Raw genomic sequence first — 13,012 nt, forward strand, 5'->3', positions numbered from 1 at the left:
ACCATGCCACTCTCCTTTCTTGGAAAGTGAATAAAACTTTGTTCTCTACACTTTCTTCTCTCTGTGAATTCTTTCATAGCCTGTGTCACCAACCACCCTAACATATAGCTCAAAAAATTTTAACTGAAAATAGGTTTGCATTGTTATATACACTTGAAGTAACTGTTCTTAGAGTTGTATATGTAAACGATTATATTCATTAAGTACCCTTTGCCATGAATCTGCTGTGAACCAAGTCACTTAACCATGTTCATCCATATCTTAAATAGGTACCTGAAGAAACAAAGAATGAGTGTTTATTATCACACATTATTTAACTAGAAAATTTTCCTTAAGTCAGCAAAAGCTATTCTTAACGTACAAAATGAAGTTATTTCCATCTATCTTATAAACTACACTATATGCAGACTATTAGCACAGCTTCACACGACTGGGATTAAATTCTGGATCTGCAGTTTCTGGCAATGACTCCCAGAAAATTCTCTGTTAGTTTCCTCATCTATGAAAGACAGTGTAGCCTTCCTACCTGGTACAAAACGGTTTTTAAAAACTAGAAGAAAACCTATGTAATGACCTAAACATTCACTAAGCTTGGTTACTGATTGATTACTAACAAAGTTTGCCAAAGATATTTTCCTTCAGGGCCAAAAGGTGAAGATAAGAAAACCGCCCCAGACCACAGGACCACTGAATGACATTAACCTTTGGCATTATGCCCCTATTATGACACTACACTCTGCCCACGGTGGAGTACATTGCCATTTTCTGTATGTAGCAAGGAGCCCTGAAATAGCACATTGCTTTTGGTTCTGGGGGAGGCACTGTTCAGGGAATGATCCCCAGTGCACTCCTTGCTCCCTGGCCTGCAATAAACTTCCTACTAACGGAATCAACTTGGAGGGTTATCTTGGCTCACACCTATCAAGCGGCCAGACCTGTTTCAGGTCAGTAACAGCAGGAACACTGCCTAGTTAACAAGATTATCTAAAGATCAAATAAAATGACATACATAGAAGCACAAGTCAGAGTCTACACTTAATAAAGGTTAAAAATTAACAGGAATTTTATAGCACTGCAGACTACCCAGGTTACAAAATCCTGTAGATATACTAACTAAATTATACATAAAGTAAAAAACAAAAACAAAAAACCACCCAGACTGTCTGTTCTTTTGTTTGTATTAAAGCAAAGTGTCATACAATATTGGACTAAACCCTAGAACAAATCTGTACCTCCCCTAGCAGCTGACATTCCTGGTTTCAAAGGGGAAGGACGGATGGCTGACAAGAGCTGCACCAGCTGTAAAACACATCATGGACCCACTCATGTTAACCACCTCAGTGTTAATGTATTTGTTAAAACCTCTGCAAGTTTTACTCACATTATGTTTGTTTTCTGAGATAAAGCAGAGAACCCTCTTCTCTCGTTCCTCTTCTTCCCTTTTTCAAGCCCTGACTCTTCCTGCCCATAAGCACAAGGTGCACAGCCTACTCTGGGCTGTGTGCTCAGATCTCCTGCAGTAAGGATTTCAGGAGGCTGAGGCAAGGCCTAAGATTCATTCTGATCACTGTTCCCTTTTGGGCTAGTGGCTTGGTTAAATGGATCTGGCCTCTTCTTTACTCATGCATGAGCATATCTTTAATATATTTACTTTCAGATAAAATGGGAAAAAGATGCGAGGAAAACTTGTCAGCCATTTTCATAGACTTCAGCACAAGTACTTTGCCCATTTCCCAATATAATATACAGGGCAGGGCAAAGTAGGCTTACAGTTGTGAGTACATGAAACAATTTGTTCTTGTATTATTATTTATTAGTTATTCTTTTCCATACAAACAACTGTAACCCTATTTTTGCCCCACCCTGTATTTTCTTGACAGATACCAGGCTAAGGCTTGATTTAACATTTATAAATATTTGAGAAAAAAAGGAACCAATTTGGAAAACTTTATCAACAAGTTATTAAAACAAAGGTTTGCTTTTTGACAGTGAAATGTACAATATTACATGGTTTGCCATTATTTCCTCTCTAGGAAGAAAGGTACAATGAAATATACAGTATAGAAGTCATTATAAGCTCAGGAGATGTTTAAACACTTAAGAGACATGAGTTAGAAAAAGGGCAGTCAAACAAACCAACTGTAAAAGCTATTCATTTTTATTATTTTGTTAAAGCCTTATCCATTAAGAGATATACACTAAAGTATTATAAGTGAAGTGATTCATGTGGAATATGCTTTGAAAGATTTAGCTTAAAAAATTGTGTGTATGTGTGTGTTGCGGTGGTCAGGAAGATAGTATAAATAGATAATAAATATGATAACAGACCAGAGTATTCTAATACTGGCTGTTGATATATATAATAAACAAAATAATGGAATTTCATGTCTATTTAAGTGGCACCTGGTATAATGCAACATACAGATTTTTCTAAAGTTGTTAAGGTTATGCATTGCTAGACATAGCTGTGACTTATAAGTGAATCTAGCATGGAAAAGTCAGAGGAGAGTAAGGGTCTTAAGTAGGTAGGCATATGGAGGGAACAGACTGGTGTCACAGGATCTTCTACACCCGTGGAAAGTGGAGAGAAAAGTAGAGGGGAAGGCAAGAGAGATAGGGCATTAGTCTATGTTAGAATTAACTCATTATGAAAACAGAAGACGATTTTTGGATGAAAGGCTCTTTCTTATGCCAGACTTGAAGTCACCACATATTCCCTCATGCTCCGTCTCTGTGGTAGAGTACATCACCAGAAGCTCCTGAAGGAATTAAATCCTCAATATTCAAGATGCTTATATACAGTGTAGTCCCAATCCTTAAAAAGAAAACATTCTTTATGCTGAATGCATTTTTATGCACTCAAGAACAATAATTGACATTTTTCAGTAGGATTTAAGTAGGAGTACCAGTGAATTAAACCATTCAGATAAAAAGCAACTAAAGCAGCATTTACTGCTTTGATGACTCATGAACATTAATATATATTATTTAGTGTGATACTCCATCCACATAAAAAAGGCATTCTATTTCTTTATTTTTTTATTTGACAAGCAGCAATATCATGTTTGTCATTTAATGTAGATACAATTATTAGGTTATCTGTCATATTACAATATTTAAGTTTTTTATTTTATGTCCTTTAAGATACGTTAAAAAAAAAACACATCAACTGCAAACGTGAAGGGGAGAAAAAGCATGGTACCCAACCAAATTTCCACATTTCAGCAATACTTCACTCATTCTTTAATAAAGTTTTAAGAAATGTCATAATGACATGAGCTTGAAATATCTCTAGGCATTTTCTCTGATGCTCATGACGTGGCACTGGTGATGTTGTAAACAGCAGGAAAACAGGGGCTGCCGAATGACCAAATTACGGAGGCACAGGCCTGCTTTTTTTTCCCCACAGGAACACACCAAATGGTGATGGCAACGATCTTCTCACACCCACACAGGAGGACAGCAACATCACGCTACGTAACTGTATTCATCTGCTGAAGCCTGGCTGCGTTCAATGTACTGTTTGTCTATCAGCACTTCAATACACTTCTTAATCATGCTGATACTAGGGTTAAACCTAGCTCTTGACTGGCTAATCACCTGTAAGAGAGACATGGGTGTCAAACTACTGCCAGTTAATCAGTTATAAATAAATAATTTTAAACAATCAGCTATAAAAGTGTCTTGTATTTATTGAGGTTTCATCAAGCATATGTAAGCCATATAGGAAAATATACTCAAAATTATGGAATTAATTACAGTAAGCTGAGTAAGTTCATCCTAAATGAATACACATGATATGTCAAGTGAGTGAGTGCCATAACAATATTAAAAGTTTTCAACTCAGCAGTGCATAAGGAGAGAGGGAAAATTAGATCAATTTTGACACAATGACCAAAAATAATTTTTTATGCAAAGTCAGGAAAAAGCCTAATGTTTATGTTGTAAAGGAATTAAAATGCAGAACACATATGTTCACAGATAACTACATTAAACTATAAACCAATTAATCTACCTAAATACCCACACTCTCAAGCTTCCATTTAACTGCTACTCAACTTTCAGCTCTTAGTTTAAGTAACCCTTTCTCAAGAAAGCTTTTCCCAATATGCCTTAAGTCAAGACTTTTATGTACATTCTCACAGTATTGTACACCTTTTTATAGTGCATGCTACTGTAATTTTACATATACTTGCATATTATTTCAATAATGTATTTCTTCCCTGTTAGACTGTGAACTCCAAAAGGGCAGGAACCACACCTTGCTTTGCTCTGCATTAAACCGTCGATGACAAGCACAGCACTACCACATCGTACACATTAATATATTTATGGAGTGAATATCTGATGTGGTCAACTTTCTTCAATAACTGGAGAAAAGACTTAATAAATAGGTGAAATTTATATCTCTAAAGTCAAGCCAAAGCAAATCTGAACTAAATTACTGAAATTATAAATGAGGTTTGTTCCCATTAAGTAATGAAGCATTTATTTACGGTATTTGCGAATATTTCTATATCGTCTTTATAAAGGAACATTCCTAAGAACTTTTGAGGACTTCTCCCCCTTTACCTCTTGAATAAGAGCATTATGCCGAAGTACTTTTCGTGCTTTCATGATGCGAACTATAGCAGCTTGGAGATACATTTTCCGGTCCTCATCCACAGCACTTCTTGTCTGTTCCATTTCCTGTTTTACAGGTGGGAAAAAAGCAAAAGAGACATTAAATCATAAAAATTGTTCTTAATTAATTTTACCAGTAAGTTTAAATAAATTTCCAATCAATATTGAGCATCAAGTTATAGTTATAATGTGCCTAATATCACATAATCTTTACCAAAAGAATATTTACAGTAAGTTGTACATAATTCATTGGGTTAAAGTTGGAAGATTATTTAAAAAAATTAACACTATTGTAGACTGTATTCCATGTAAATAAGACAATAAGAACTTAAATGACACAGAGCAATAATTTTCAAGACTGCTGTCCTATCAATGAGTGCAGACACTATACCACAATACATCTAGATGCTTTAGTAATTGGCTCCAAGAACATAGAGGAACAGTCTTCAAGCTGTGGAGGGTTCTATTTGGCTCAAACAGAAGCCAGGAATGATAAGCCACTAAAAACATCCCCATGCAACTCAAGGTAACAGTAGAAGCAAGGCACAGAAGGCAGCAATGCCATATTAATATGACCTGATAACAGCTTTTAAAAGATAAAATACATGAGAGATACAAGATGGCAGAGGAGTAAGTGAAAGCTACACTAATGAACTCCAAGGACGAATCTGGAATTACAACTAAAATGTATAGAAATCATCCTGAATAACAAACTGAACACTGACTGGAGAGAAGTCACGGACATACAGAAGAAACCAGTTCCCCACAACAAGACTGGTAGAGTGTGGAGAAGATGCAAGAGGGATGGCTGGGCTCCCCTGGGCAGTAGCTGAAGTTCTGGAGGGACATTTCAGCAGCTGGGGGGTTCCACCTGAGAAGCATGGGGCCTAAACCCCAAGCCAGGCTCCCCAGTCTACAGCAACAGAGCCAGAAAGGAACCCAGATAATACTGTGACAAGGAACAGGGTTTTTGTCTGCCAAGGAGAGACAGCTGGAGACTCAAGAGAGCCTCTTGACCTCTTAAAATGGTCAACACACAAAATTTTGTTTGCAGCCACTTACCCAAGGCTCCAGCAGAGGGAGGGCAGAGGGGACTGGAGGAGCTTGAGGAGAGTCTGGGGCTGGTGGCTCTGGGGAGAGAACTGAAGGAACAGCCACCAGGATCCCTGTGCTGAGTCATTCCCTGCATTACAGAAATGATCCTTCTCAGGCAGAGCACTCCTCTCCAAAAGGCATCAGCCTGAGGGGAAGCAATAGCCCCAGCCCCAAGAATTACTCTGCCCCACCCTGGAGCTTAAGCTGGAGGCTACATCATCGATTTGTTTAACAACTAAATGGGATCTCTGGGAGCTCTATGAGACTTCACCTGACCCTCTCCAGTACCCTTTGTTGATAAAAGATAGCCATGGTGCAGAGCCTGGTTCTTTTCTGCAAACACCCAGGCCCAGCAGAGGAAGCCACATGCTGTGGATGGCTGATAATTTTAAAATGGTTTACCAGGGCCAGTCACAAGCAGCATCTGACAAAGGCCTACAGCACAGTCTTTGCAGAGTCTCTACCTAATACACAGACACAAATACAAAGAAGCACCCAAAATGAGAAGACAAAGAAACAGACCCAAAATGAAAGAACAAGAGAATTCTCAGGAATGATAATAGAGCTAGATGAAATTGAGGTAAGAAATTTATAAGATAGAGAATTTAGAGTAGTAATTATAAGGGTAATCAACAGCATGGAAAAAGGCATAGAAACAATAAAAAAGTATCAGTCAGAAATACAGAATGCAATATCTGAAATAAATAATATACTGGAAGGAATAAACAGAAGGTTAGATGAAGGAAAGGCAGGAATCACTGATTTGGAAGAAAAGGTAGAAAAAAATCATCCAGGCAGAGAGAAAAAAGAAAAAAGAATTTAAAAAAATTAGAAGACCTTAAGAAACCTTTGGGACAACACAAAGCATAACACTGCATCATGGAGAGACAGAAGGAAATGGGGGCAGATCAAGAACCTATCTGAAGAAATAATGACCCAAAACTTCCTTAATTTGGTGAAGGAAAAAGACACACAAGTCCAGGCAGCTCAGAGAGTCCCAAACAAGATGGACCCAAAGAGGCCTACGCTGAGACACATCATAATTAAAACGACAAGGCTTAAACACAAGGAGAGAATCCTAAAAGCCACAAGAGAAAAGCAGGTAGTTACATACAAGGGAGCACTATTTAGACTGTCATGTCATTACTCAACAGAAACATTTCAGGCCAGAGGGAGTGGAATGAAATATTCAAGGTGATGAAAAGCAAGGACCTACAACCAAGCTACTTTACCCAGCAAGGTTATTTAAAATCAAAGGAGAAATGAGGAGTTCCCCAGATAAGAAAAAACTAAAGGAATTTGTTAAGACCAAGGCAGTACTGCAACAAATGTTAAAGGGCTAAGAAGAGGAGGAAGAGGAAGGAAAAGAAGGAAGAGGAAGAAGAAAAAAGGAAAGAAAAAGGAAACAGAGGAAAAGAGTCTAACAATAATTTGGCATTAAATATATCTCCATGAATAATCATATTAAATGTAAATGTCTTAAATGCTACAACCAAAAAACATAGGGTAGCTAAATGGATAAGAAAATAAGACCCATATATATGCTGCCTCCAAGAGATCCACCTCATATTGAAAGATACACACAGATTAAAAGTAAAGGTATAGAAAAATATATTTCATGCAGATGGAAAGGAAAAGAAAGCTGGGGTGGCAATACTTATATGCAACAAAACAGACTTTAAAACCAAGGCTATATAATAAAGAGACAAAGAAGGACACTACACAATGATAAAGGGAACAATCCAACAAGAGGATATAAACTAGTAAACATTTACACGCCCAACATAGCACCTAAATACGTGAAGCACATCTTGATAAACATAAAGGAAGCGATCGACAGAAATACAGGCATAGTCAGGGATTTTAACACCCCACTGACTTCAATGGATAGATCTTCCAGGCAGAAAATCAACACAAGGAGACAACGGCCTTAAATAACACACTGTATCAAATGGATTTAAGTATTATCTTCAAGCATTTTACCCCAAATGAGCAGAATATACATACTTTTCCAGTGCACATGGAACATTTTCTAGGAGAGAACACATGTTAGTACACAACAAGTCTCAATAAATTTTAGAAGACTTATATCATATCAAGCATCTTCTCTGACCACCATGCTATGAAACTAGAAATCAATCACAAGAAGAGCATTCAAAAACATGCAAAGGCATGGAAGCTAAATAACATGTTATTAAATAATGAATGGGTCAACAATGAGATCAAGGAAGAAATCAGAATTATACCATGAAATCAGAAATCAGAAATCAGAAATCAGAAGATACCGTGAAACAAATGAAAATGAGGACATAACAATCCAGAAACTGTGGGACACAGGGAAAGCAATCCCAAGAGGGAAATTCACAGCATTACAAGCCTATGTTAAAAAAAAAACAAGAAAAAGCTCAAGTAAACAATCTAATCTTACACTTAAAGGAACTTGAAAAAGAACAGCAAACAAAGCCCAAAGTGAGCAGAAGAAAGGAAATATCAAGATCAGAGCAGAAATAAACAAAATAGAATCTAAAAAAATGATACAAAAGATTAATGATGATTCCAAGAGCTGGTTCTTTGAAAAGATAAACAATATTGAAAACCAGATTCATAAAGAAAAAAAAAAAAAAGAGGACCCAAATAAATAAAATCAGGAACAAAAGAGGAGAAATAACAACTGACACCAAAGAAATAAAAGGATTTAAGAAAATATTATGAACGACTATATATGCTATCAAAGTGGACAACCTGCACAAAATGGGTAAACCCCTAGAAATATACAATCTTCCAAAACTAAATCAGGAACAATCAGAGAGACTCTTAACAGACAGATTAGAATAGTGAAACTAAAGCAGTAATCAAAAACTCCCAACAAATGAAAGCCCTGGACCAGATGGCTTCACAGGTGAATTTTACCAAACATTCCAAGAAGAACTAATACCCATCCTTCTCAAACTATTTCAAAACATTCAAGAGGAGGGAAGCCTCCCAAGCTCATTTTAAGAGGCCAGCATTATTCTAATTCCAAGACCAGATAAAGGGACTCCAGGACTTCTGGCCAAGGGGACCAGGGGGGAATGCTGGTAGGAGGGGGCATGCAGGGCAGAAGGGAATAAAGGGGAAGAAAAAAATGGGACAACTGTAATAGCATAATCAATAAAATATACATTTTTAAAAAACAGATAAAGACACTACAAAAAAAGAAAAATCATAGGCAAATATCCCTGATGAACTTAGACGCTAAAATCCTCAACAAAATACCAAACCAAATACAGCAATGCATCAAAGCGATCATACACCATAATCAAATGGGCTTTATTCCAGGAATGCAAGATTGGTACAATACTCACAAATCAATAAATGTGAGTCACCACATAAACAAAAGGAAGGATAAAAACCACATGATAATATGAATAGATACAGAAAAAGCATTTGATAAAATCCAGCACCCATTTATGATAAAAACTCTCAGCAAAATGGGAATAGAGGGAACACACCTAAACATAATAAAGGCCACAATGAAAAACCCACTGCCAACATTATGCTCAATGGGCAAAAAACAATAAGCACTCCCCTTAAGATTGGGATAAAGGCAGGGATATCTGCTTTCATCTCCTTTATTTTACATAGCACTGGAAGTCCTAGCCACAGCAATCAGTCAAGAAGAAAAAATAAAAGGCATCCAAATTGGAAAGGAAGAAGTCAAACTGTCTTTATTTGCAGATGACATGATACTGTACATAGAGAACCCCAAAGGTTCCACCAAGAAATGACTAGAACTGATAAATGAATTCAGCAAAGTATCAGGATACAAAATTAATATCAAGAAATCAGCTGCATTTTTATATGCCAATAATGAACTTAGAGAAATAAAAATTAAGAAAACAATCCCATTCACAATTGCTACAAAAAGAATAAAATGCCTAGGAATAAATCTAACCAAGTATGTAAAAGATTTGTATTCAGAAAATTATAAGACAGTGAGGAAAGAAACTGAAGAAGATACAAATAAGTGGAAGCACAATACCGTGTTCATGGATGTGAAGAATTAACATCATTAAAATGTCCATACTATCCAAGGCAATCTATAGATTCAATGCAATTCCTATCAAGATTCCAATGACATACTTCACAGAACTAGAACAAATATTTTAAAAATTCACATGGAACCACAAAAGGCCCCACATAGCAACAGTGATCTTGAGAAAGAAGAACAAAGTTGGAGGAATCACACTACTGCATATCAAACTATACTAATCATAATATTATACTAATCACAGTATTATACTAATCATAGTATACTAATCAAACTATTACTGATCATAGTAATCAAAACAGCTTGGTACTGGCATAAAAACAGACGTATAGATCAAGGGAAGAGAATAGAGAGCCAGAAATAAATCCATACCTTTACAGTCAATTAGTATTCAACAGAGGAAACAAGCACATATAATGGGCTAAAGATAGGTAATTCAATAAACAGTGTTGGGAAAATTGGGCAGATAGGTGTAGAAAAATGAAACTAGACCACCTTGTTACAACACACACAAGAAGAATAAATTCAAAACGGCTCAAAGACTTAAATGTTAGACCTGAAACCATAAAAATCAAAGAAAACAGAGGCAGCAAAGTCTTGGACATTGCTCATAGCAGTATTTTATTGGATATATCACCTCAGGCAAGGGAAACAAAAGCAAGAGTAAACAAAGGGGACTATATCAAACTACAATGTTTTTGCACAGTAAAGGAAACCACAAACAAAATAAAAAGACAACCTGTGGAATGAATGGGAGAACACATTTGCTGATACATCTGATAAGGGGTTAATATCCAAAGTTTATAAGAACTTGCAAAACTCAACACCAACAAAACAAACACCCCAATTAAAAAATGGGCAAAGGACCTGAACAGACACTTCTCCAAAGAGGACATACAGATGGTCAACATACATATGAAAAGATGCTCAATGTCACTATTCATCAGAGAAATGCAAATTGAAACCACAATGAGGTATCACCTCATACCTGTCAGAATAGCCATCATCAATAAATCAACAAATAAGTGCTAGAGAGGATGTGGAGAAAGGGGAACCTTTTTGCACTGTTGGCGGGAATGTAGAATGGTATAACCACTGTGGAAAGCATTATGGAGATACCTCAAAAAATTAAAAATGGATCTGCCTTTCAACACAGCTATCCCACATCTGGGAATATATCCAAAGGAACCCATAACACTAATTCGAAAGAACATGAGAACCTCTATGTTCATGGCAGCGTTATTTACAATTGCCAAGATATGGAAGCAGCCCAAGTGTTCATTAGTAGTTGAATGGATAAAACAACTATGGGATATTTACAGTGGAATACTACTTGGTTGTAAAAAAGAAGAAAATTTCACCCTTTGCAACAGTATAGATGGACCTGGAGAACATTATGCTAAGTGAAATAAGCCAGAGAAAAAGAAATACCATATGATTTCACTCACATGGGGAATCTAATGAACAAATTGAACTACCAAGGAAAATGGAAACAGTCTCACAGATGGAGAGCAGGATGACAGCTGTGAGGAGTGAGGAGGGTAGGGGGTGGAGGGAATGAGCAAAAGGAAAAAGGACTCATGGACATGGACAACAGTGCGGTAATTGCTGGGGGGTACGGGTTACAAGGGGACTAAATGATAATGGACAAAATACAATAAAGATTAAATTTAAAAAAGATGATAAAATACAATCCACATACTATAAATTATTATTTATTAGTCGAAAGGAAAATAGAATATTGAACATTTAAGGGTTCAAATTTTATAGTAACTCATTAACATTTGTCTCCCCATGGGAAAGGTCCTGAAGAGGGTCAGACATCTTATATACCTTCACATCCTGTCCCAAGCCCAAGGTCAGAATGATGCATAGGTGGCAATAAGGAAACATGAGTGATATGAACAAGTTATCCCAGAACTAAGCAATAATCACTGCTAAGTTAAAAGAATCAACAGTACACAAACTGGCGCATCTGGTAATCTGGAACCCATCCACACCTCACAGATCACAATTTGAGGGTTTTTTTCTCTTTTTTTAAAATATATTTATTGATTATGCTATTACAGTTGTCCCATTCCTTCCCCCTCACTCCACTCCATTCTGCCCACCCCCACCCTCCCAAATCCCCCCCCTACAGTTCATGTCCATGGGTCATACTTATAAGTTCTTTGGTTTCTACATTTCTTACCCTCCCCCTGTCTATTTTCCACATATCATCTATGCTACTTATTCTCTGCACCTTTCCCCCCCTCTACCCTCCCACTCCCCTATTGACAACCCTCCATGTGATCTCCATCTCTATGGTTCTGTTCCTCTTCTAGTTGTTTGCCTAGTTTACTCTTGTTTTTGTTTTAGGTATGGTCGTTAATAACTGTGAGTTTGCTGTCATTTTTACTGTTCCTATTTTTGATGTTTTCTTAGGTAACTCCCTTTAAAATTTCATATAATAAGGGCTTGGTGATGATGAGCTTCTTTAACTTGACCTTATCTGAGAAGCACTTTATCTTCCCTTCCATTCTAAATGATAGCTTTGCTGGATACAGTAATCTTGGATGTAGGTCCTTGCGTTTAATCTTGGGTAATGAAATTATGATGTGCCTTGGTGTGTTCCTCCTTGGGTCCAGCTTCTTTGGGACTCTCTGAGCTTCCTGGACTTCCTGGAAGTCTATTTCCTTTGCCAGATTAGGGAAGTTCTCCTTCATTATTTGTTCAAATAAATTTTCAATTTTTTGTTCTTCCTCTTCTCCTTCTGGCACCCCTATAATTCAGATGTTGGAACGTTTCAAGATGTCCTGGAGGTTCCTAAGCCTCTCCTCATTTTTTTGAATTCTTGTTTCTTCATTCTTTTCTGGCTGGATGTTTCTTTCTTCCTTCTGGTCCACACCATTGATTTGAGTCCCAGTTTCCTTCTCATCACTATTGGTTCCCTGTACATTTTCCTTTGTTTCTCTTAGCATAGGCTTCATTTTTTCATCTGGTTTTCGAACAGATTCAACCAATTCTGTGAGCATCTTGATAACCAGTGTTTTGAACTGTGCATCTGATAGGTTGGCTATCTCTTCCTTGCTTAGTTGTATTTTTTCTGGAGCTTTGAAGTGTTCTGTCATTTGGGCCTTTTTTTTTTTTTTTTTTGTCTTGGCGCGTCTGTTTCTTTAAGGGGCGGAGCCTTAGGTATTTACTGGGGTGGGGTAACGCTGGTTGCTGTGCTGTGATGCTGTACGTGGGGGAGGGGCCGAGAGGGAGTATTGGCGCCCGCTTCAC

The 13,012-nt window shown here is 37.2% G+C and overlaps 1 protein-coding gene across 3 annotated transcripts in view; it reads right to left on the bottom strand.

Annotated features, from left to right (window-relative positions):
- Window positions 1–1,933: 1,933 nt before the first annotated feature.
- Window positions 1,934–13,012, bottom strand: part of CUL2 (cullin 2) — a 113,028-nt gene continuing 101,949 nt past the window's right edge. For all 3 annotated transcript variants that reach the window (XM_045183700.2, XM_024574749.3, XM_045183701.2), the window contains exons 20-21: window positions 4,573–4,689; window positions 1,934–3,600 (exon numbers count right to left, since the gene is read on the bottom strand). In XM_045183700.2, coding sequence (XP_045039635.1) covers window positions 3,469–3,600; window positions 4,573–4,689 — 249 coding nt within the window. In that variant the 3' untranslated portion in view covers window positions 1,934–3,468. The remainder of the gene's footprint in view (window positions 3,601–4,572; window positions 4,690–13,012) is intronic.

The sequence above is a fragment of the Desmodus rotundus genome, chromosome 4 (genome assembly GCF_022682495.2).
Source record: "Desmodus rotundus isolate HL8 chromosome 4, HLdesRot8A.1, whole genome shotgun sequence".
Taxonomy (NCBI): Eukaryota; Metazoa; Chordata; class Mammalia; order Chiroptera; family Phyllostomidae; genus Desmodus; species Desmodus rotundus.